Source organism: Sphaeramia orbicularis, chromosome 14, assembly GCF_902148855.1.
Source record: "Sphaeramia orbicularis chromosome 14, fSphaOr1.1, whole genome shotgun sequence".
Classification (NCBI taxonomy): Eukaryota; Metazoa; Chordata; class Actinopteri; order Kurtiformes; family Apogonidae; genus Sphaeramia; species Sphaeramia orbicularis.
The window spans coordinates 19559254-19581026 of NC_043970.1; the positions used below are offsets into that span (position 1 = coordinate 19559254).

Here is a 21773-nt window from a genome sequence, read left to right on the forward strand (position 1 = left end):
ATATTTATATACTGTATGTAGGACTGAGTCCAAATAAACTGCAGTATGTGTGTTCATAGTGAAGAAGGAACACATAATCCATCCATACCGTCGCTCACTGATGATTTTTATAGACTTTTGCAGCAATGGAACTGGAGGAAGAAGATAAGTCCTTGTTTGTAGAGCTTGAGTCTGCACATAAATATTTATTTAAGGTTATCTGTGGTAGCTGGCCTTTGCTTTTTCTGAAGAGTACTCAAGCCTTCGAATAAATAATTGGGTAAATTTAATTTAACTGACTATAGTGAAGCAGAAAGAGTCAAGTTCAGGGTAATTTGTCATGTGCACAGTTTAGTTAGGAGACATTAAACGCTGCAGATGATCTTGGGTCAGTTGAAGATACACATCATTTAGCAGAAATCAGGAAGAAAATAGGACTTAATATATTTACTTTAGCAACAGAGTGAGTAAAAATCAGTCTGTCTGCAAAATAGCTGACGTGAGCTTGAGCCTGTTAACAGCCATCAACATGAGAACGTACTGGCAAACTCAAAGTCAGTTTATAACAACATTGTGGTATTTTCATTCATTTTCCAAACTACTTAATCCCCAAGAAGCTCGTGGGTGTGATAAAGCCCATCCCGGTTCCAGTGGGTGAAAATGGGCTACACTGTGGCATTATCTTTTTGGAAAATACATTTATTTTTACTGTTATGCACAAATCCAGTTAAGATTCCAAATACAGGAGTGGAAATATTTTTTCACCCTTAAATTTTACACACCCACAAATATTATCATGAAATATTGGCAGAAATGTCAATTTTGTGTTTCAAAAGGCAGAGTGATTCTTAATGCAATACATCACAAATATAAGGGGTGTCCATAAACTTTTTTCCACCACTATATGTATTGACTGATGTGTAAATTTCATCACTTTAGCAACACCTTCATTACATAACTAGCCAGCATCAAAATAATATCATGAATAATTGTGGATATTGATATCCACAACTGCACAAAGAAATTGCACAATAACTGTACAGAAGTTGACACTCTGCCCTTATATATATATATATATATATATATATATATATATATATATATATATATATATATATGTATATATATATATATATATATATATATAGAGAGAGAGAGAGAGAGAGAGAGAGTTTATATGTACATAGAGTTGTTTTTTTTTTTTTTATTATTTGACTTTTCTTGCATTTTTTCTTACATCTTATATTTATAACATATAGAGAGAGAGAACATCTATGGGCAAAAAAAATATTTTTATGTGTTTATATACTTGGCAAATAAAGATGTTTCTGATTCTGATTCTTAGATAAAATAAGTGATGGATATGTGAAACTTACAGACATAAACTTCACACATGGAGACTTCTGTGATAAAGACTGGAACATGTTGGACAAAAATCTATCTGATCATTGAATTTTCAAAATAGAATAGAATAGAACCAAATAGAATAGAATAGAATAGACTTTATTGTCATTGTACAAGGATGTAAAAGTGGGAGTGCATACAAAAAACAGAAAACAAACCACAAAAGCTCAGTTTCCCAGTAAGAAGCCTGTCCATCAGCTGTAGTGGTGTGAGTGTTTGTTGTGTTTATTGAAGAACATGGAACAACCTGTGCGTAAAGTGTCCGTTGACGCCATGTTTCCAGACGCAGTGAAGGAGGATCTCAGTGCGTCTCGGTCACCGTGAGAGTAAGATGCTGCAGTTTGTGTCTTTTTTTCACCAGTCGGAACTTTCCCACATTAAACACTTGAACCATAAAAGGACACAGGCATCTGACCCGCTACTGGAGCAGCACTTCCAGCCGAGGAGGAGCCCGCTCGGCCGGCAGGAGGTTGTCCGACGGTCCGAGCCTGAGTCCCCGCCACCTGCTGCTGCTGCTCCCGGGATGTAAACATGGAGACTCCCGCCGACGGATTTTTATCTAAAATCACCACCCGGAGCTGTTATTAACACACCTCAGAAAGCACTTCATTAAGTTTTCAAGCGGTTTTCCAACAGTGAATCACTTTTGTGTCCACCATGAGTCTGTGGAGTAACGGCTCCTCCGCTGATCTGTACCCGGGGACCCAGCCGCCCCTACCGGACTCCAACACGTCCTCGAACCGTACTGACGGCTCCCAGCCCCGGGGACCCCACGGAGCGGCCCCGCTGGACTTGAGCCGTGCGGTTCCGGTCGGGATGGTGCTGTCCTCCTTCATCATGTTCGCCATCGTCGGGAACATCCTCGTCATCTTGTCAGTGGTTTGTAACCGACACCTGCGGATCCCGACCAACTACTTCATCATTAACCTGGCCATCGCGGACCTGCTCCTGGGCACTACGGTGCTGCCGGTGTCCGCCACCCTGGAGGTCAGTGGAACTGCCCACTGTGCATGGCTTTAGCACTCAAGTGGAAGTCAACCCCTTTGACTGGATTGTTTTTCATTTTCTTTTTTACTTTGTTAAACAGTTGAGTGTTTTTGTTTGTTTGTTTGTTTGTTTGTTTGTTTGTTTGTTTTAATTTGAAATTATTTTGGTTTACATCAGTTTAGACTATTATTGTAGTTCAGGGGCCACACACAACCCAATACCTCAAATGGACCAGTAAAAGTTCAATAACAGAATGAAAAGGTTTATATCTAAACTATCCTTGAAAAAATGTGAATAACATGAACAACAAACAACCTGATATTTCCTAAGAAAAATAAGTGCAATTTTACCAATATTGTGCCTCAACTTATTTCCAGATGTACATTACAACTTACAGACCACAGTGGATCTACAAAGGCACAAAACATTTAGTAACAGGCAGAATATGATAAAAATTGCACTTACTTCTTTTAAGAAATTTCAGGTTATTCATATTTGCTCAGGTTATTTACATTTTTTGTGAAAGGATAGTTTGTAGATACAAACATTTTTATACAGTAGGCTGATTTTTTTCACACTAAATTAAGGAGAAAATTTGGTGTTGGCATTATCTATAGCTTGTTATGATATCGCAGTGTTACCCATAAAGATGAAATAAAATATTCACCTCTGCTCATGAACTGATTGTGACTATGTGATTTATTAATTATATAAGAAGAACGTGTGCACTTCTCTTTTCTTAAGACATTCCTAGTTGTTCATATTTGTTCGGTTATTCACATTTTTTTTAAATGAAAATATAGTTTGTAAATGTAAATATTTTCATGTAATTTTACTTTTTTAAGCTAACACAAAGGGAAAAAAATGGAGTTGTTATTGTTTATAGGTTGTTATTCTATTATTGTACTGGTCTGACCTACTTGAGATCTCATTGGTTTGTATGTGGCCCCTGAACTAAAATAATTTTAACGCCTTGACTGTCAATATCTTCAGTGTATTTGCATTTCACATGTTCATCCCATGGGATGGATTACACCTTTTGGCGTCTGGTGTCAAACATATGGTGTCAAATATTGGTGTCAAACGTTTGACATTTGGTGTCAGTTATATAGCCCACGGGCCACATGTTTGACACACCTGGTTTTGAGTTATTCTACAGATATGAACACTTTTAGCATGATGAAAAGCCTTATTTTTTTCCACCAAAAAGTCATCACCACTATATAACAAGTATTAAAAATAAGATGGCAGGTGAAGGAGCCTATTATTAAAGCTCAAGTGGCTATTGTAAGGTTTTAGGAAAATTAAGAAATGCTACCCTACTGGGTTTATTCTTAAATGTTACAACCACTGAGTGTATCTTAATCCAGATGAACAGAACTGAATCTGTGTCTTAGATTAAGGGATATTTCTTGGGTATTTTCAACCTTTTTCTGGCATTGAAATAATATAGATATTCTCATAAACAGCCAATAAAAATAAGCAAATGAACCAAAAGCAGGTACTCAACATAAAAAAGGAGAAAAACTGAGATTAATGGCTTGAACATTTGGGATCAACTGGCCAATCGTCTACGGCAGAACAATTTACTGCCTCGGTACTCTTCAAAGTCATTTCTCAAAGAAAATATTCTAAATATTTTCTGGTTCTAGCTTTTCCAGAGAGGACTGGCTGTGGTTTTCTATTACACATCACTGTAAACTGATATTCTGGGAATCTGCAATGACAACATATGTCATGTTAATAAGTTAAGTGAGCTGCTATGCTTCTGATGGTCTTTTTTTGCTCATTTCAGGGCAGTTTATTGAAGAGACGTTGGATGATTTGACTAAAATAATAATCTACAGATGAACTTGAAATGAAAATAGTCACATGCTGCAGCCTTAGAGGAAATATTAGGTGGGAAAAATGTAAAGAACGAAAGAGTGGAAACAGCTAGACTTAAACGTCTTTTGAGCAGATCTTAAAGTAAACACGTTCTGACGGTAGACCCTAGGTTTCATTAAACCTAAAAATTATGTGATTGCACTTACAGAGAGCCAAGACCAAACAAGAACATGATAGCAGGGCCAAAATGATCCTGTTTATATAGCCTACTACTAGACTACATAATAGCAAGTACTGTATAATTTCAGATTGAAACTTTTTGTAAATAATCACATAAATAGAAACACACTATCTTGTCTTGTTGGACTATTATTGGACGTAAACATGAACAAACCATGTGACCTGCAGCTCTAAAATTTTCCCACCAAACATGGACCAAACATAAATTTCCAAAGCTTTGAAAATGATCCAAACAAATGGAGGAATGCCTTAAATTATCATTTTGCTTCATCTTAAAATAGTTTCTCTATATTTTTTGTGTATGTTGTGACTTTTTTCCTGTCAGTTAGGACCATTTTTGGGAAAACACCAATGTCTGCCGGATTACTATCTACACCACCTACAGGAGTCATTACGTTATCCTCCAACTGCACTCACACCGTAACAAATGTCACTGCACTAAATAGAGATTGGTGATAGTGTATTTTTAAAGGCAATCAAAAGAGCAATAGTTTGGAGCAGGGAAAAGCAGATAAAGGTTTAATCTGATGATACCCCCCCCAAAAAACATGTCTGACTCTATCTCACATATTAGAAACCAGAAAACTGTTGTACTGATAATCTGACCATCCAACCCAAAGTAATTAAACCAGAAGTATTGAAGTGTACATCACTGTTATTGCAAAAATCAATGTGATTTTCTGTCAAAGTTAGTATTAATACATTAAAAGTCAGTTATTTCCAATTCGCCAATATCGGCATCAGCTTCAGTGCAACTATCAGTGTGATTAACTGGTTCATCTTTAGTACCAAACAAAAACAGATGACAAACTGTTTCACTCCTGAGTGGAGTCATAGTTTTAAAACAGACCTATAAGTGCAGTGTAAGTTTTACTGTGTGTCTTTAGTGTGTGCTGCCCAGTCTTAGTGTTGTAGTAAGTGTTAAGAGAGGAACCACACAGATTCAGGACTAGTGGCCAAGAACAACAGAAAAGATTAAAATCAAAACCACATTTGCAAACAAAACATTTTAATTGAGAAAATACACTTACTAGCTTCTGATTTTGTGATTTGATCCTTTTTTTTGTTCCTTTATACAGATTAAGTCAAACTTAAAAAAAAAAGAAAAAAGAAAAAAAAAACAGTATAAAATGACCTGGAGTTTTTTTTCCGTGCTGGACAGGTGCTGGATTACTGGGTGTTTGGTCGGATCTTCTGTGACATATGGGCAGCGGTGGACGTCCTGTGCTGCACGGCGTCCATCATGTCTCTGTGCGTCATATCCATTGACCGCTACATCGGCGTGCGTTACCCACTGCAGTACCCCATGATTGTCACAGAGAAGAGGGCGCTGCTCGCCATGCTGGGCGTCTGGATCCTGGCCATCGTCATCTCCATCGGCCCACTGCTCGGCTGGAAGCAGCCACCCTCACAGGTAACAACATTACCCATCATGCATCACTGACGGAAACACATCAACATAAATACTGCAGATAAGGAATTGTGCATAAAGGGAATATGTTTAATCAAACCACTGTCTCTTCTCTCCACTTACAATATTTCCAGAACAAGCAGGGCTATTTCTGTTTTATTTTAAGGGACAGCCATGATTATAGTAGATTACTATGTCCCTAATATGTCTGAATATGAACTGGACATATTATTACCCCTTAACTGCACCTACTTCTGCAACTACTTCTTGTAAATGTAAATGTAAATGTAAATATGTTTATAGCCTACAGTTTTATTTGTGCTTTGGTTTAGTCGTGGCTTCATGGTGGGAGGGTAAATCACAGCTCAACAGGTGGTGAAACAACCAAATAAGGCCATAAATCCTTGGCTATGAAGACTGCCACTGACACAGGCCACAGGGCGAACGCTGAAGTTAAAGCTCTTGAGTCAGACAGAAATGTTAACAGAACCTCTGCCGTGTTTTTTGCTGAGCTGGGCTCAGTGTGTTTATGGTCGTACAGGGTAGCTCTGGTGGTTACCAGCAGTTGTACTTCCTCTGATTTATTATGTTCCCAATATATGTCGTTTTTGTGAAGGAGACTTTACAAACAGTGTGTGTCTATCCAGCAAGTTCATAAAATCCATAATGTGCCCAGATGTCAACACACAAGCGTTCATCAACACACACCCTACCCTGAAGAATTCTGGGGAATCTGAAAAGTCCTACCCCCCATACTAGGAACTTTTCAGGTTTGGAGTCGAGTGAATGTTTTTTACCTGAGTAATTTCAGTAGTAACACAAATCCTGGCTAAAGTTAAAGTTCCTGGTAAAATACCTGATGTAGATTTACATCTTTACTGTCTGGTCTGAGACTGAAAAATCAACAATGAGTATTAGTGCAGTATAATTATTATTATTAGATAGACTGCAAACTCTAAAACACCCAGACTTAGTTTACTGCATCAAAGTCTGTATCACGATGGATCTTTGAATCAAGAAATTCCCTCATTTCTACAGATAATTAATGTGCCTTAATTAATGGGCCTGACATCACGACATGTCATCTCACTTTTCCAAGCTTCTGTAAAACCAGTAAAGCGATGAGTAACCACAGCTTTCAGTCTTATATTTAACATTCTGCCTGTGTGAAAACACCTACGAGTGGAAAAAATCTGGGCTCTTCTGGGTTTTTTTTATTCTGAAAGGTAAAGGTACAGTGAACTGTGGAATTGTAATTACACAGTATTAATGACTCAACCACTGAGGATGTAAAGCAACCATGACAACTGCTGTTTGTCATGAGGCTACACAATCAGCTGTGGTGAGGCGTTATCGTGATTCATCACCTGACCTGATTTTTAAAGAACCTGTACAGATTATGTCATTGCATAAAAATACGAATGAAAATGACATCCAATGTTTGTTAATCCATTAATATTAGTCTTAACTGTGTCTAGAACAACTGTAAATGCAGAGAATGGTGCTTTATGGGTTGTTAACATTAAGGTTGTAAGGCTTGCAGGTACATTATAATCCATTTATTAAGGCTCTTTATCATCTGGCAGCACTTGACTGTTCAGTTAGTCTGCAAATTAATCTATAGAGTTTATGAAATGTATAGTTTTGCTGCTGTAGGGCATTTTCATGAAAAAGAAAAAAATTTAGTGTAAGGGCATCACAGAAAAAAAAAGCTTTTTCCAATGGAAAAATGGTTTTAATCAATTACATAAAGAACGTTCTTTCACCTCTGTGCTTTTGATGGGTGTAGTTTTCTATTTTTAGATGAATAAATTGGGCTGAAAAACAACAGACTTTTCTTTAAGGGATCCTTATATAATGACATGTTCCTCTTGAAAAATATGAAGTAGTTCAAATATAGTTCAGAAGACCACATAAGATGACAAGGAAAGAAGAATGCCTCATGAGAGAAGAAAATGAGGAGAGAGTGGTAATAAAAGTGTTCAAACAGCTGCTGTAATTTAATGTAAGTGCTTCAGTGACATCTAACAGAAGCTCATTGATTCTCACTTTGTTGTTTTTCCTTCATCCTCTCCTCCTTTGTAACTTTAAGCCACACTTGTCAGGGGTGTGAGAAGTTTACAAAGATTTAGTACAGTAGGAGGACTAATACACACGTTGAAAATACTCCAGTTTAAATAAAAGTACCAATACATGCTGTCGAAGTATGCAAGTACTACCAATCATGAGCAGCAAAATGGGACTTGTTAGTTTTTTTCTTATTATACATGATGTAATTGGATTCACATTACTGCATTCATGTGTGTTAGATTTTAATACTGCACAGAGAGTGATATTTGCTTTTACATATTAATGTATTTCTTGTAAAAGCAAAGGATCCTGGGAGGTCATTCCACTGACTGGTCAACACCACCCGTGGGGCAATGACCATTACAACCTAGTGAAGACCATAATTATGTGTAATGACCTATAACAAACCATAAAGACCCATAACCACCCGTAATGACCCTTAACTACCTCACATGCCGTCTGCAGCCGACATCAAAATTGGTCTTTCATTAAATTAGTCCACACTTTTACAGGATGAATTACCCAAATGTTTTACATGTTTCACTTGTAAAAGCATTCTTAGAATAACAACTCTGTACAATGAACCTTTATGAATACATATAGTGATTTTTGTTCATTTTGAAGGGGAAATTAACCCTCAGCTGCTGGCAACCAAAACCATCTGCTGATCTAAAAGGTTTAATGACTGTTGATTCACTAATGCTACCAATATATGTAAATAATTCAGGTAAAATGCTGTTTCTCATCTTTTCATGGTCATCAGTTATGATCCATTTGGACGTTCAGAGGCTCTGTAGTGAAACTTCATCATCCTCTACAAAACTGATTTACCAGTAAAACCAGAGACACTTGTTTTTATGTTCAATTATTGATATCTTTGCTGAAAAAAAAAACATTATTTCTTCCGTTTTCTCTGTTTCTGATATAATAACCTTCAACTTTAATCTGAGCTTTTATGAACATCTACATAATCGGTAAATTAAGCACAGGAAAATAGAAATAGAATAGAATGTCTTTAGTGTCATTGTACAGGTACAACGTAAAAACAAAAGTGCAATCGTCCAAGGTGCCATAAAAAGAATAATGTATATACAAGAGTATAAAAACTAAAATACCTGATTTTCACTGAAAAAAATCCAGGTTGAATTAAATCAAAATAATTGGTGATAAATAACTTGAAAGAATCAAACTGAGAGAAAAAGTTATTTGGGAACTGCCACTAAAGTAGTACTGGTTCTTTAAGGGTTAATTCAGCGTAACAGCACTATTCTATTAATGTCTTTTCAAGGTCGTCTGTTTATGGTCTGAATCTGTTTGAGCCTTACTTTTGGTGACTATCATAACTGTGGTGTCTGTGCAGGATGACACAGTGTGTCTGATCACTGAGGAGCCGTTCTACGCTCTCTTCTCGTCGCTCGGCTCTTTCTATATCCCTCTGGCCGTCATCCTCGCCATGTATTTCCGAGTCTACATCGTGGCTAAACGCACCACCAAGAACCTGGAGGCGGGCATGATGAAGGAGCGGAATGAGGACTCCAACGAGCTCACCTTAAGGATCCACTGCAGGAACCAGCAGATCCAGGACATGTGTTCCGCCTCCAAAGGGGGCGGGAACTCAGCTGGACGCAGCACGCTCACTGTCAAACTACTGAAGTTCTCCAGAGAGAAGAAAGCAGCCAAGACACTGGGGGTGGTAGTGGGCATGTTCATCCTCTGCTGGCTTCCCTTCTTCCTCACTCTGCCGCTCAGTAAGTATCCACCAATACAAAATTAATCACATTTGATCAATTAATGTCAAACTGCTCTTCCAAATCAAACTCTGAAAAATGTCTTTGTGTCCATGTCCATTCACAAACATTCACATTCAGTTGTTGGCAGGATTGAGATACAGATTGAATTTTCTAGAAATAGGCTTTCTCTCCATGGCAACAGCAGCTGAGGCTCATGGGTACTGTGTTATTTAGGGTCAGTATTTGACTTGGAAAAATCTGACATTTTTAAACCAGCTTCACCACATTCATCATCACTGCACTGGCATTTGTCCTTTTGTCATAGCCATTAATAAACATTTACTGACGGCTGAAATTTCTTTAATTATTTCATAGCGACCTTTCTGAAATTTTCCCACTTTGTATCAGAGTGTTTCACATTTTTTTCCACATTTCCATATTGAAAAACTGAAGCGAGCATAACCCTCAAATTGTGTGTCTTTCAATAGCAGGCATTCACACACACACACACACACACACACACACACACACACACACACACACACACACACACAGTTCTTCACAGTACCAAACCATCTTTCATAAATTTTGTTTAATTTACACTTAGAAGTTTCAGTATAACACAGTCTGTTGTAATATTTGTCAAAAGTAATCTCAAGTCTTTCTGCTTGGATGTTAAAATTCAGAATATTTTAATCTATATTCTAAAAGGGAAATGGACTCTGTGTGTGTGTGTGTGTGTGTGTCTCAGGCATCACGTAAAATCCAGAAAGAGCTGACTGCTGCAGTTTGGCATACTTATGTATTTTTGGTCAAGGAAGAGACTAGTGAAAACGACAAGTTGATTTGGCCAATATTTTGGGAGATATTAGTAATTCTGGAATACAATAGCCTTACAATGTCAATGATGGTTGACAGGAAGTTGACAGTAACATGCTGCATGACGGAAAATGAGGTTGAAAGCAGGAACAATGCATTTACTAACTTAAGTCTCAAGACATTTGTATTAATATATTAATTGTCATTTAAATTTTAAAGAATGTTTTACCAAATAATTTTTATGTCAGTACTAGAGCTGCCCTATACATCATTTGAGCATTGTCATCGCAATGTACATGTACGCAACAGTCACATCGCAGGTCCTGCAATGTAGGAGGAAAATGAACTCAACGTGTTCTCATCTAATTTCAACCTGAGTACCTGGCACACACTGCAAACAGAGATCCACCGATCACAATCGTTTTTAATCAGTTTGCCGAAGCAGACCCTGGACACTGAGTGAGTCACTGGTAATAACATTGAAAAATGAGCAACGAACAAGAGAAAATCACTGAAAACGAAGACTTTGTGCCAAAAAGAAAGGCAATGTCAGTTCTCTGGAATTATTTTGGCTACAAGAAGGATGAAACTGAAACACATGTTCTGTGTCAACAATGTCTTGCAATTGTTGCCACAACAAGAGGAAACACAACTAATTTGTTGGACCATTTATGTCGGCACCACACAACTACTATATCCTCCTGAGTATTTTTTCATATCAAAATATTTATCACAAGCTTAAAAGAATTGCATTGTCAGTTTTTTCCAATATCGTGCAGCCCTCGTCCGTACTTATAAAATGTAGACGAACATCTTTTCCCAAAAGTCACCTCTCCCCAGCAAAAAAGACTACCACATCTAGAATCCGTGGTTCCCCACGGGTCAGCGTTCCAGTCATGATATAACCATGGCATAACCTCCTTTACAGACACTGAGCATGAATGTGTTTGTAAGTGTCAAAGCAGCAGCTGTACATGGCTGCTTAGTCTCAGCCTGTACACATACACAGCACACTGTGATTAAGCCATTAATGACATCTATTTATTTATCTGTCAAACCTAAATTAACCTGCATTTGACTCTGTGTGGATGTTGATTTTGGACCCTAATAGCTGTTATATAGTAGCCATTTTGCATTTATTTGTAAAATTTTGTAGTGCAGTCTGAATACAATAAGACGGTGGATGCTGTGGTTCCTTCGCATATTGTGATATATAGGGGTATACATCCCAGCATGTTGTATCTTCTAAACCCCCTTTTCATTTGTGAGTCTATACGGTGTGAATATACTGTGGAAGTTAATTAAATTGCATCCTTGTTACAGCAACGTCATTCTTTTGTGATGAAGGCTGTGACTGATCCAAGCTGTCATTGCTGCTCAGCTGTACTTCTGCTGATGTGACCATGATAATTTATGGTGTTATTGCATTTGTGGCAGTTGACGCAAGAATGAGCATGACATTCACTGGAAGGCATGGCTCTGTGTAGTATTCATACAGATTACATCCAATACACAGTAATGTTACTAGGAAATAGTTGAATGTTAACATTAACTGTTGTTGAGCGATAGTTAACGTCTATCAAAAACATTATTACCATGATATATGGTCCCTCTAGATCAGGGGTCCAAATGCGGCCCACCAAAGGTTCCAATCTGGCCCATGGGATGAATTTGCAAAGTGTAAAAATTCCACAGTTAAGGCTGTCGAACTCAGTTTAGTTCATGCTCCACATACAGACCAATATGATCTCAAGTAAAATAATAATAGCATAATAACCTACAAAAAATAATGACTCAATATTTTCTTCTTGGTTTGATGTGAAAAAAACAATATTACATTATGACCTGTAAATAATGACAACTTCAAATTTTTGTCTTTGTTTTAGTGAAAAAAATAACATTAAATTATGAAAATATTTACATTTACAAACTATCCTATAATGATAAAATGTGAATAACCTGAACAAATATGAACAAGAAAGAAAATGAAGTGTAATTTAACAATATTCCGCCTGTTATTAAATGTTTAGTGTCTTTGTAGATCCGATCCATAATGTACATGTAGACATGATAAGTTGAGGCATAATATTGTTGAAATTGCACTTATTTTTCTTAAGAAATTTCAGTTTTTTCAGGTTCACATTTTTTTTTGTTTGGATAGTTAATAAAAGTAAGTTTTTTCAGAATTTAATGGGGTTTTTTGCACTAAAACAAAGACAAAAATTTTGAGTTGTCATTATTTATAGGTTATTATGTTATTATTTTACTGGTCCAGCCCACTGGAAATCAAATTAGGCTGAATGTGGCCCCTGAAAGAAAATGAGTTTGAGACTCCAGCTCTAGATGTTCATTATCCATTGTGTTTTGTTGCTGATCACATGGTGGCAGTGACATAAAGGTGCAATAGAAAGAACATGGCATTGTAATGTCATACTTTTCAGAGAGTGGTGTCACAGAAAAAAGGCTGATGTGTGAATACAGTCTACGGCAGCTGTAGTTTACGATGCTAAAATATTTGTTAAAATCACAAATGTTCCAGTTTCTATTAAAAGTGCTGCAGTGGAGCCACAAGAAGTGATGTCAGAGCTCTGTTTATGGGCTGTTGACAGTTTTGGAGCTGCTCGTCTCTGACCTTTGAACCAGTAACAGTATTTCACTCAGTGCTTCGCAGCTCTGACGTCTGACCTTCAGTGGCTGATTAAAACACCCAGTGAGCACAATAAAACCTTTTTATGTCTACAGAGAGCCTCACCTCGTATTATTAAAATCGTGCAGTAGTCTGGATGTACAGTATTATGTGTCAGAATAAGAGCTACTATTTTTGTCTCAATAGCTGGGTTTCCATTTCAGTCTTCCACAAAATAAAAGCGATATTTCTACAGTTTCGACAAAGTACAGTTGCTACTTGTAGGTGTTTCCACTGAAGAGTGTCTGGATTCGGATGCGTGATTCTAGTAAAGTCGCATCTCGCAACATGTCGTAATCCTCGTAAAATACTGTTTCCTCTTTTTTCTTTCTTTTTCTCTTGGTTCTGTGTTGTTTGATTTTGTCCTTTTGTTTGTTTTGTTTTATTCTACCTACTTTTTTTTTTCTGTTAATTGGACAATTGTTGTATCCACTCTTTATTGATTGCTTGTCAAAATTGGATTTACATTACCGATTGTCTTCATTTGTGTAAGGTGGGACTGTGGGAGGGACAAAAAGAAAAATGAAAGAATGGAAGTCCTTTTTGTCACATTGCATTGTCATACCTGTGAAATTACTTCCAATAAAAAAAGTTAATAAAAAAAAAAATACTGTATAGTTCTCGCAAGATGCTCGTTTATGTAAGATGGATGCACTGAGTGTGATTCCAAACCTCCATGATGTTGGCATTGTAGTGTCGGTTCATCTACTGGTATCGCAGTGACTGTCTTAAACAAAAGAAAAAGGGAACATCTAATTGTCTCAAGACAAAGTACTTATTTATGGCAGCGGCCATACAGAATGGATCTCTGGGAGAGAATTGGACATCAGGAATTCACTAACGACCAACAGCGTTGAGAGTCTGGCTCTATATGCAAAGTGTCACTAGATAACTTTTGTTATGATTTGGCACTATATAAATAAAATTTGATTGATTGATTGATTGATTTGAGTTGTGAATCCAGAATTTCCGAATGACCCGGGCAACATTTAATGAACTGTGTGATGTTATTGAACCTCTCGTGGCACCAGACTTGTCATGCCTTCGGGAGGCAGTTCCTACACAAAAGCAAGTGGATATTGCCTGATACAAACTAGAACCACCTGTTCTGAGTACGGGGTCATATGTGAGATGTTTGGCATGAGCAAAACCACCGTGCACAGATGAGTGAAAGTGTGTTTCAAGTACACTTTTGCTCTATACTTCTAAATCGAAGCGTCTCAAAAACCACCTCATGAGAGCGTAAAACCTTTTTTTGCAATCTTTGACAGTTTTTGCGACATTTTGGTGTTTCCATTACCAGTTTTCTATTGCGCAGTTTACATTTTTTGTGCATTTCTGAGGGTAATGGAAACCCAGCTACTGTGACAGGATTGTCATTCTCCTTCCTTCTGAAATCTGGATGTTACTCTTTTGAAAATCTCCCTCACTATAACTAAGAACAACCTCGCAGCAGCAATTACACATTAAAAATAACCAGTTTTGACAGGTTTTGTAGGGGCTTAGTCATTTAACTATTGCAATGCACATCCTCATGGGTACATGTTCCACCAGAACTTCTTTTCAGACAGTATTTGGCAAAGGAAACTCTGCTGCATAGCACTACTCCAGACATACAGGGTGGGGAAGCAAAATTTACAATATTTTGAGGCAGGGATTGAAAGACAGTGTATGACCAGTTAGTTTATTGAAAGTCATGAGAATTTATTTGCCACAAGAAAATTGACATCATAGAAAATGTTTTTATTCTATGTGTCCTCCTTCTTTCTCAATAACTGCCTTCACACGCTTCCTGAAACTTGCGCAAGTGTTCCTCAAATATTCGGGTGACAACTTCTCCCATTCTTCTTTAATAGTATCTTCCAGACTTTCTCGTAATAGTTTTGCTCATAGTCATTCTCTTCTTTACATTATAAACAGTCTTTATGGACACTCCAACTATTTTTGAAATCTCCTTTGGTGTGACAAGTGCATTCAGCAAATCACACACTCTTTGACGTTTGCTTTCCTGATTACTCATATGGTCAAAAGTTTCTGAAAAGGTATGGATAATAGTGTTAGGTATGATTATGACATCAATATATGTTTGGTTTCAAAACAATTGACGTAGTGCCTGCTGAGAAAAAACAACTAAATGTCCATTGTAAATTTTGCTTCCCCACCCTGTATGTATCCAAAACTAGTCATGCAGTACACTCCTGAACATTCTCTGTCCATAACAGATCATATTATACTGATGTGTGGTTCGTTTCATCTAGTTCTGTTGTTACAGAATCCAAAAGTGTGCACATTTACCATCCAACCTTCAGACGTGTGTCCTCCCTACAGATTCAGACTTTAGATATCATAGAGCTGCTGTTGCTGCTTTTAACAGTAACAGTAAAACACTTTCTGCCTCTTCAGTCCTCAGGTTAGATGTGATAATAAGTCTGATTTTGACATAGTGACTTACACTGAGAACACACAAAAAGGTGCTGGAACCAAAAATAATTCAACACAAACATCATTTAAACCTTCATATTCATTGTTAACTCCATTTGTTCTGGCAGAGTGTCAGTGGAGTAAAGCTGAGTATATTTATGATCACGTTCAGTTCAAGGATGACTGCTTTATCTGTGAAAACTCATAACACTGCTCTTAGAAAATATCTGCTTCAGACATTAAATGTGCTAAATCTTACATACTTTAATAAGATGAATCAGAAAACAAATTACAAAAGTGCTGGTTAGCTCATGTTTTCAATATATATGATGGTGTGTTATTACACATATATGTTGGTTTATGTACATTTATACAATGGATTTATAAATGTTCCACTAGAAACAACCTGTAAAGTGAGTGTATTATATTGTACAGACACTGTTTTGAGGTAGATCTGGCAGCTTTGAGACAAACATTCCTTTTGAATAAAATCCATTCTTTCATTAATTCTCAGAATTTCACATTTTGGCCCAAGACTGGATCTTTGAAACTGCAACCAACTAGCACTGTGGACTTAATTTTTCTTAATTAGTGACTCAAATTTGGTAAAGTTTAACTGCTTTTATTCTGGAAGCATTTTACTTGTAGACCAGTGTAACCTGCCTCTCTTCACAGCAGACATTTGCACCGACCAGAATGATAAAAGAGCCTTTGAACTGCTGAACATGAAGGTTTAATTTATACGTGTTGAATTGTCTGAATTGGAAGAAAATAGATTGGAACCTCTGATGATGTCAGCTGTAATGAGAGGTGCAGGGTCAGACAGGGTCAGCGTGGGTTGGTATGGGAGGAGTTTTCAGGTAGATGGCCTCTCTAAAATCTGGTTTTTACATGGAACAAGAAATAACACTCCATTTAGTACTTACATCTTTTATTTGTTTTCCGCAAAAACATTATTTATGTAGATCTTTGTGTCTATAGTATCTTATGACACTGATATTAAAATATGGGATATAAATGAGTGAAAATACTGAACTATTAAATAAGCCTAAATAAATTCATACTTTTATTTTAAAGTTAAGTTGAGTTATACTGTATATAGTATGGATATTCCAAACTCCTAACAGCAGGGGGCAGTCAAGTACCAGAACACACTTAAAACCAAAACCATCAACAATTCAAGGTTATGTATCCACAGACTGAATCACTCACTGTACAAAGTATAAAGCTCATTGTTTACACACACATCTGTATTATGATATCGAGTTTTCTTCTTCAAATAAAAATTCACAGTCAGTTATTTTGATGGTCGGTCTAAATATCACTGTGTCTTATGATCTTCACGTGCTACGTCAGCTGATAGTTTACATTATAGCTGTGTTTTTAGACAGAAAACAACCACAGTAAAACCACAAATTACCTCCATTTTCTCTAAGGTTTATGTTGTCAGTAGAGGCACTGAAGATCTGTTTGGAATCATCCAAACAAGGTCAGACCTGTAACAGTCTAGTCTGAACTGTGAATCAACAAACGGCAACTTAGCAAAGATAATAACATCACATAATGACTTTATACCTTCATAAATCCTAGAATCAAACTCGCACGTGTAGAAGAAACACTGTGATTTCATCATCAAACTCCATTCTTTTCACTTAGAGCTGTGTCCACTGGTGAAAACAATAACAGTACTACTGGCTTCTATCACTTTCTTTGCCTCTAAATGTTGTTTCGTAGTGGTTCTGACCCCATTTCATCATTTTGGTCAAATCCCCTGTCACATTAGTTTTCTTCATCACTTGTCACTCTAGTGGTCACATAAATCCATTGATTGGTGTGAATATTTTCAGTTCATATCTTTTCAATCCAGTACATTGGCATCTTTGGCAAAACTTATTACCCCGTTCCTCGAAGGAGAAGCAAGGACTCTAGCGGCAAAACTATTGGTTGCATTCATACTAAATTGGGTGTATAGATTGCCAGTGACCCAGAGTAGATCTGATTGCATTTTGGGAAAAGTAGGTCAAAGTTCAGATTTTTTTATGAATTTTAAAAAAAATTTTTTTTTCCATTTACTTATAATAGGCGAAATTTCACATGTCTGTAGCAGCAAACCTATTGGTTGAATTCATACGAAATTGGGTTTATAGATTGCCAGTAAACCAGAATAGATCTGATTACATTTTGGGAAAGGTGGGTCAAAGTTTAAATTTTTTATGAATTTTTTCTTTTCTCCCATTTACTTTTAATGGGCGAAATTTCAAAAGTCAATAAAAAAAAATCAATTTTGTTTCAATTAACTTCAAACTTGGCACATGTATAGAAGCAACTGATATGCTGACATCAGCGCATCCATAGACATTTATTTATTTATTAGGATCCCCATTAGCTAATGTAGGACATTAGCTACTCTTCCTGCGGTCCTCCCATTTAACAGACATAACAGAATTCATTTACAAGCACTGAAATAATGTGATTCACCCTATTACTTTCTTAAGTACACTCAACAGTCAAACAAAACAACATTAACAATAATAATAATACTGCAAGATAAAATAAAAAACAAAAAAAACCCCAAAAAATAGTAAACATGATGATATCCGCTGGATCGATGCCAAAATAAGCTACAATATGTGTGAGGGGCGGGGTTTGTTGTGCCTGGCACCACTTCTTAACTCTTTATTCTAAGCAGTCTAATGATAATTAGATTTTTAATATTTGAAAATATACCCCTTTGACCCCTACAGTGAGACTAAGAAAAATCCCGCCTCTCGGACAAATACAGTTGACGACCCCTGTGACACCATGAGCCAATCAGCAGCCAGTGTATGAAGGACAGAGCCCAGAAAGGCCTGTTGTTGTTTTTTTTCTCAGAACATCGATGTGACACAGAAAGAGGGAGCAACAAGTTTTCTTTATTTTTGGTGATGATTTCCCACAACACAGCTCATGGATCAATGCCAGACATTCCCCACCGACTCATATCACAGATTATCTCACATTACAGCCTGTTTATGTTCATGAAAACTGAGGCCACTGTGTCACAATGAATGAATCACAAACTGGTCTGAGCCCCTTTAAAGACACGAAATCACAACAAATACAAAAAAAAAGATACAGAAGATAACACATACACAGGCAGAGAAAACTAATAATAGTGACTGTGTCAAAGCGTTTTTATACTTTTATACTAAACGGATTTTGATTAAACTCATGAGAGGTTTTGAAGCTCCACGCATGTGTTAAAGTTTACATGTATGTACCATCACTACCAACACATAACTTTAAATCTGGAATATAAATCAGGCTTTCCACTGTTCTGTAGGTCTGTACAATGCTGTATCTGTCACAGTAGGTATGGTAAAAATATTATTATCACTATAAAAGGTAATTTTTTTTTTTTATTATTATTATTTTTTTTTTATTTGCACATCATAAACAGCAAGAGAAAAAGAAAAAGAAACAAACAAACAAAAAAAACCTAACTACTTTCAAACAAGTAACATCATTGTGCAGGAGAGGATAGAAGCCAAAAAAGGCTTATGTGAATACCTCCCCAGAAATAAACAATACACAGGAGGAAGAAAAGAAAAAAAAACAGAAAAAAATAATTAAAAATAGGATATAACTGGAATAATAATAATTTAAAGTAAAAACAATAGAAATACAAATCAAATTACAAATCATCAAATTCAAATCAAATGATATACAGCTTACATTTTTTCATAAATTAGAGTCCTTTTCAGACGCTTTTTAAATAATGATAAAGATGTTGATTGAAGTTCAGGTCGTAGATTATTCCAAAGATGTGATCTCCGATATTTCAGAGAATACTGACTGACAGAAGTTTGGCAGTACAGAAACGAATAATTTGCTTGAATATCGTGTAGGATAATTGTGAATAATAGAGGACAACATAAAGAAGTTCTGGAAAACGTATTCATTAATCTTTACAGTTTAAAGGTTGATTTCTGTTCCTGAGTGAAAGTTAATGTGAAAAAGATGGCTATTTGTAGTTTTAGATTTTTCATCAAGAAAGAAACAAGACAAAAAGGATCCAAAGATGTAAAACAAAACAATCCATTCTGTCCATTCCAATTTTTTTTATAAAGAACAGTCAACCAAAGTGCTGTGCAAAAACCAATACAATACATAATAACAAAACACAAGCATACAGTATGTACAAAATTAAAGAATTTAAAGAAAAAATTGCATAAAAGACATATAATCTAGTGCAAAACAGCATGAGACTGCTCTTGTTTCAGTGTTTTGTTTTGTTTTTTATTGCTTTTTACTCTTTTTGTTGTTTGTTTTTATGATTTATGCACAGCACTTTTAGTCTCAGCAGTGGTTCTTCTTAATGTGCTTAATAAATAAAGTTGAGTTGAGAAATGACACAAGACAAAACCATATTTGTTGTCATCACATTGTATGTTTTCCAGCCCCAGTATCCAGTCTGGTTGGAGTGTGTTTTGTTTGGCTTTTTGGGTCCAGAAGTGGCCATATTTAAAAACATTAGAGCCATAGGGTGTTAAGTACGCTACGAAGAAACACACATCATCGATCAGACTGTAGAAATGGTCAACTGTTCTGACAAAACACATTGCTGAGTTTCACAGCTATTGATTTTATAAACAAGGAGGCCAGAGACTGTTTTTAACCAGGAAACTGAAATGGTTTGATGTCAGTCCTGATATACAGGGTGTATCAAAAAACAAAACAAAACATACATTTTGAAAAATTACCCCCAGTTGCGCATTTGATACTTTTTGGAATTTTCTTTTCTGGACGTCAGTAGGTAGGGGATTGGTGGATATTTGTCCAAATTTACAGACCCAGGTTTTCATGCATGAGTGAGCAGGGGCAAATTGCGCAATCCAAGTTAAAACTGGTTTGTATGACGTAGCGGTGGGATTTAAATCCAATCAAAGGTCATGGGAGGGGACAATGGGCATCCATCTGGTTTTCCACAAAATTAAAATAACTTGGCCTGTTCTCAGTGACATTTTCAGGCCTAAACAAGTTGAATTAACTTTGAACGGCAGGAACAGCTGCCATGGGTAAAGAAATGAAATTGACATGGTGGCCAAAGTGTTAATGCTGTAACCTGGTAATTTTGTGGAAAACAAGATGGATGCCCATTGTTCCCTCCCATGACCTTTGATTGGATTTAAATCCCACCGCTACTTTGCACAAACCAGTTTTAACTTGAATTGCGCAATTTGCCCCTGCTCAGTCATGCATGAAAACCTGGGTCTGTAAATTTGGACAAATATCCACCAATAACCCTACCTACCGACGTCCATAAAAGAAAATTCCAAAAATGATCAAATGCAGAACTGTGGGTAATTTTTCAAAATGTGTAGTTATTTTTGTTACACCCAGTAGTGGAAAAAACATCATTTCTGATAGAGAGCATTCTTGGGTTTAACAGTACTGTGTGGTGTGGACACTTGATCAGAGTGAATAGGAACAAGTTGACCAGGTTTGTGAAGATGGGAAGACAGATACTGGGACACCAACAAAACCCACAAGATGGTTTTCATAGCACAGGAAAACCATGTCACTTATAGGTGAGTTTCCATCCAACTGTGGAAATTATAGGAAATTTTACAGACAGCTTTTTTTTTGGAAACATTTAGAGGCATCTTCTCCATGCTACCAACAGCTGAGGCTCATGGGTACTGTAGTATTTATTTGACAAAAGCCCTGATTCAAATTTTTTGAGGGGTAGTATTGAAGGTGTGGTATGAGATCTTAGAAAAACGGTTCGAGCAGCTACATTTTGAAAATACTCAATTCAAAAGTCCAAACCCCTTTCTTCAGACATCCCCTCAAAGCCACGCCTCCAGAGTACTAGCACGTGCAATGCTTGTTCTCAAGGGTTCACGAGCACTGCACAGCAACAGTTCACCCAGCTCCAGCAGCCCCGGCCCCTGCTCCGATCCATGCATACCCCATTCAGTCTCCTCCAACACCCCCGCTCTTACAGAACAGCCCCAGTTCATACCTATCTGCTAACGTTACATTTCCTAGTGATTTATGTTAGTGACAAAACAGTTTGCCGGTGAACTTTCCATCCTAATAAAAACTAATATAGCAAAGATCTGGCTCTGGCTTTGTTTCCTGTACCAGTGCTCCAAACCTCTGGGAACGCACGATTCATGCACGAAGACGGGTTAATGCAGAGGGGGGAGGGACA

At 36.9% G+C, this 21773-nt stretch overlaps 1 protein-coding gene across 1 annotated transcript in view; it reads left to right on the plus strand.

Moving 5' to 3' along the window:
• The first annotated feature begins 1907 nt into the window (after positions 1-1907).
• Positions 1908-21773, plus strand: part of LOC115433053 (alpha-1A adrenergic receptor-like) — a 35426-nt gene continuing 15560 nt past the window's right edge. Inside the window, exons 1-3 of the mRNA XM_030154248.1 lie at positions 1908-2370; positions 5600-5851; positions 9279-9666. Of these exons, the coding sequence (XP_030010108.1) occupies positions 2041-2370; positions 5600-5851; positions 9279-9666 (970 nt within the window). The 5' untranslated portion in view covers positions 1908-2040. The remainder of the gene's footprint in view (positions 2371-5599; positions 5852-9278; positions 9667-21773) is intronic.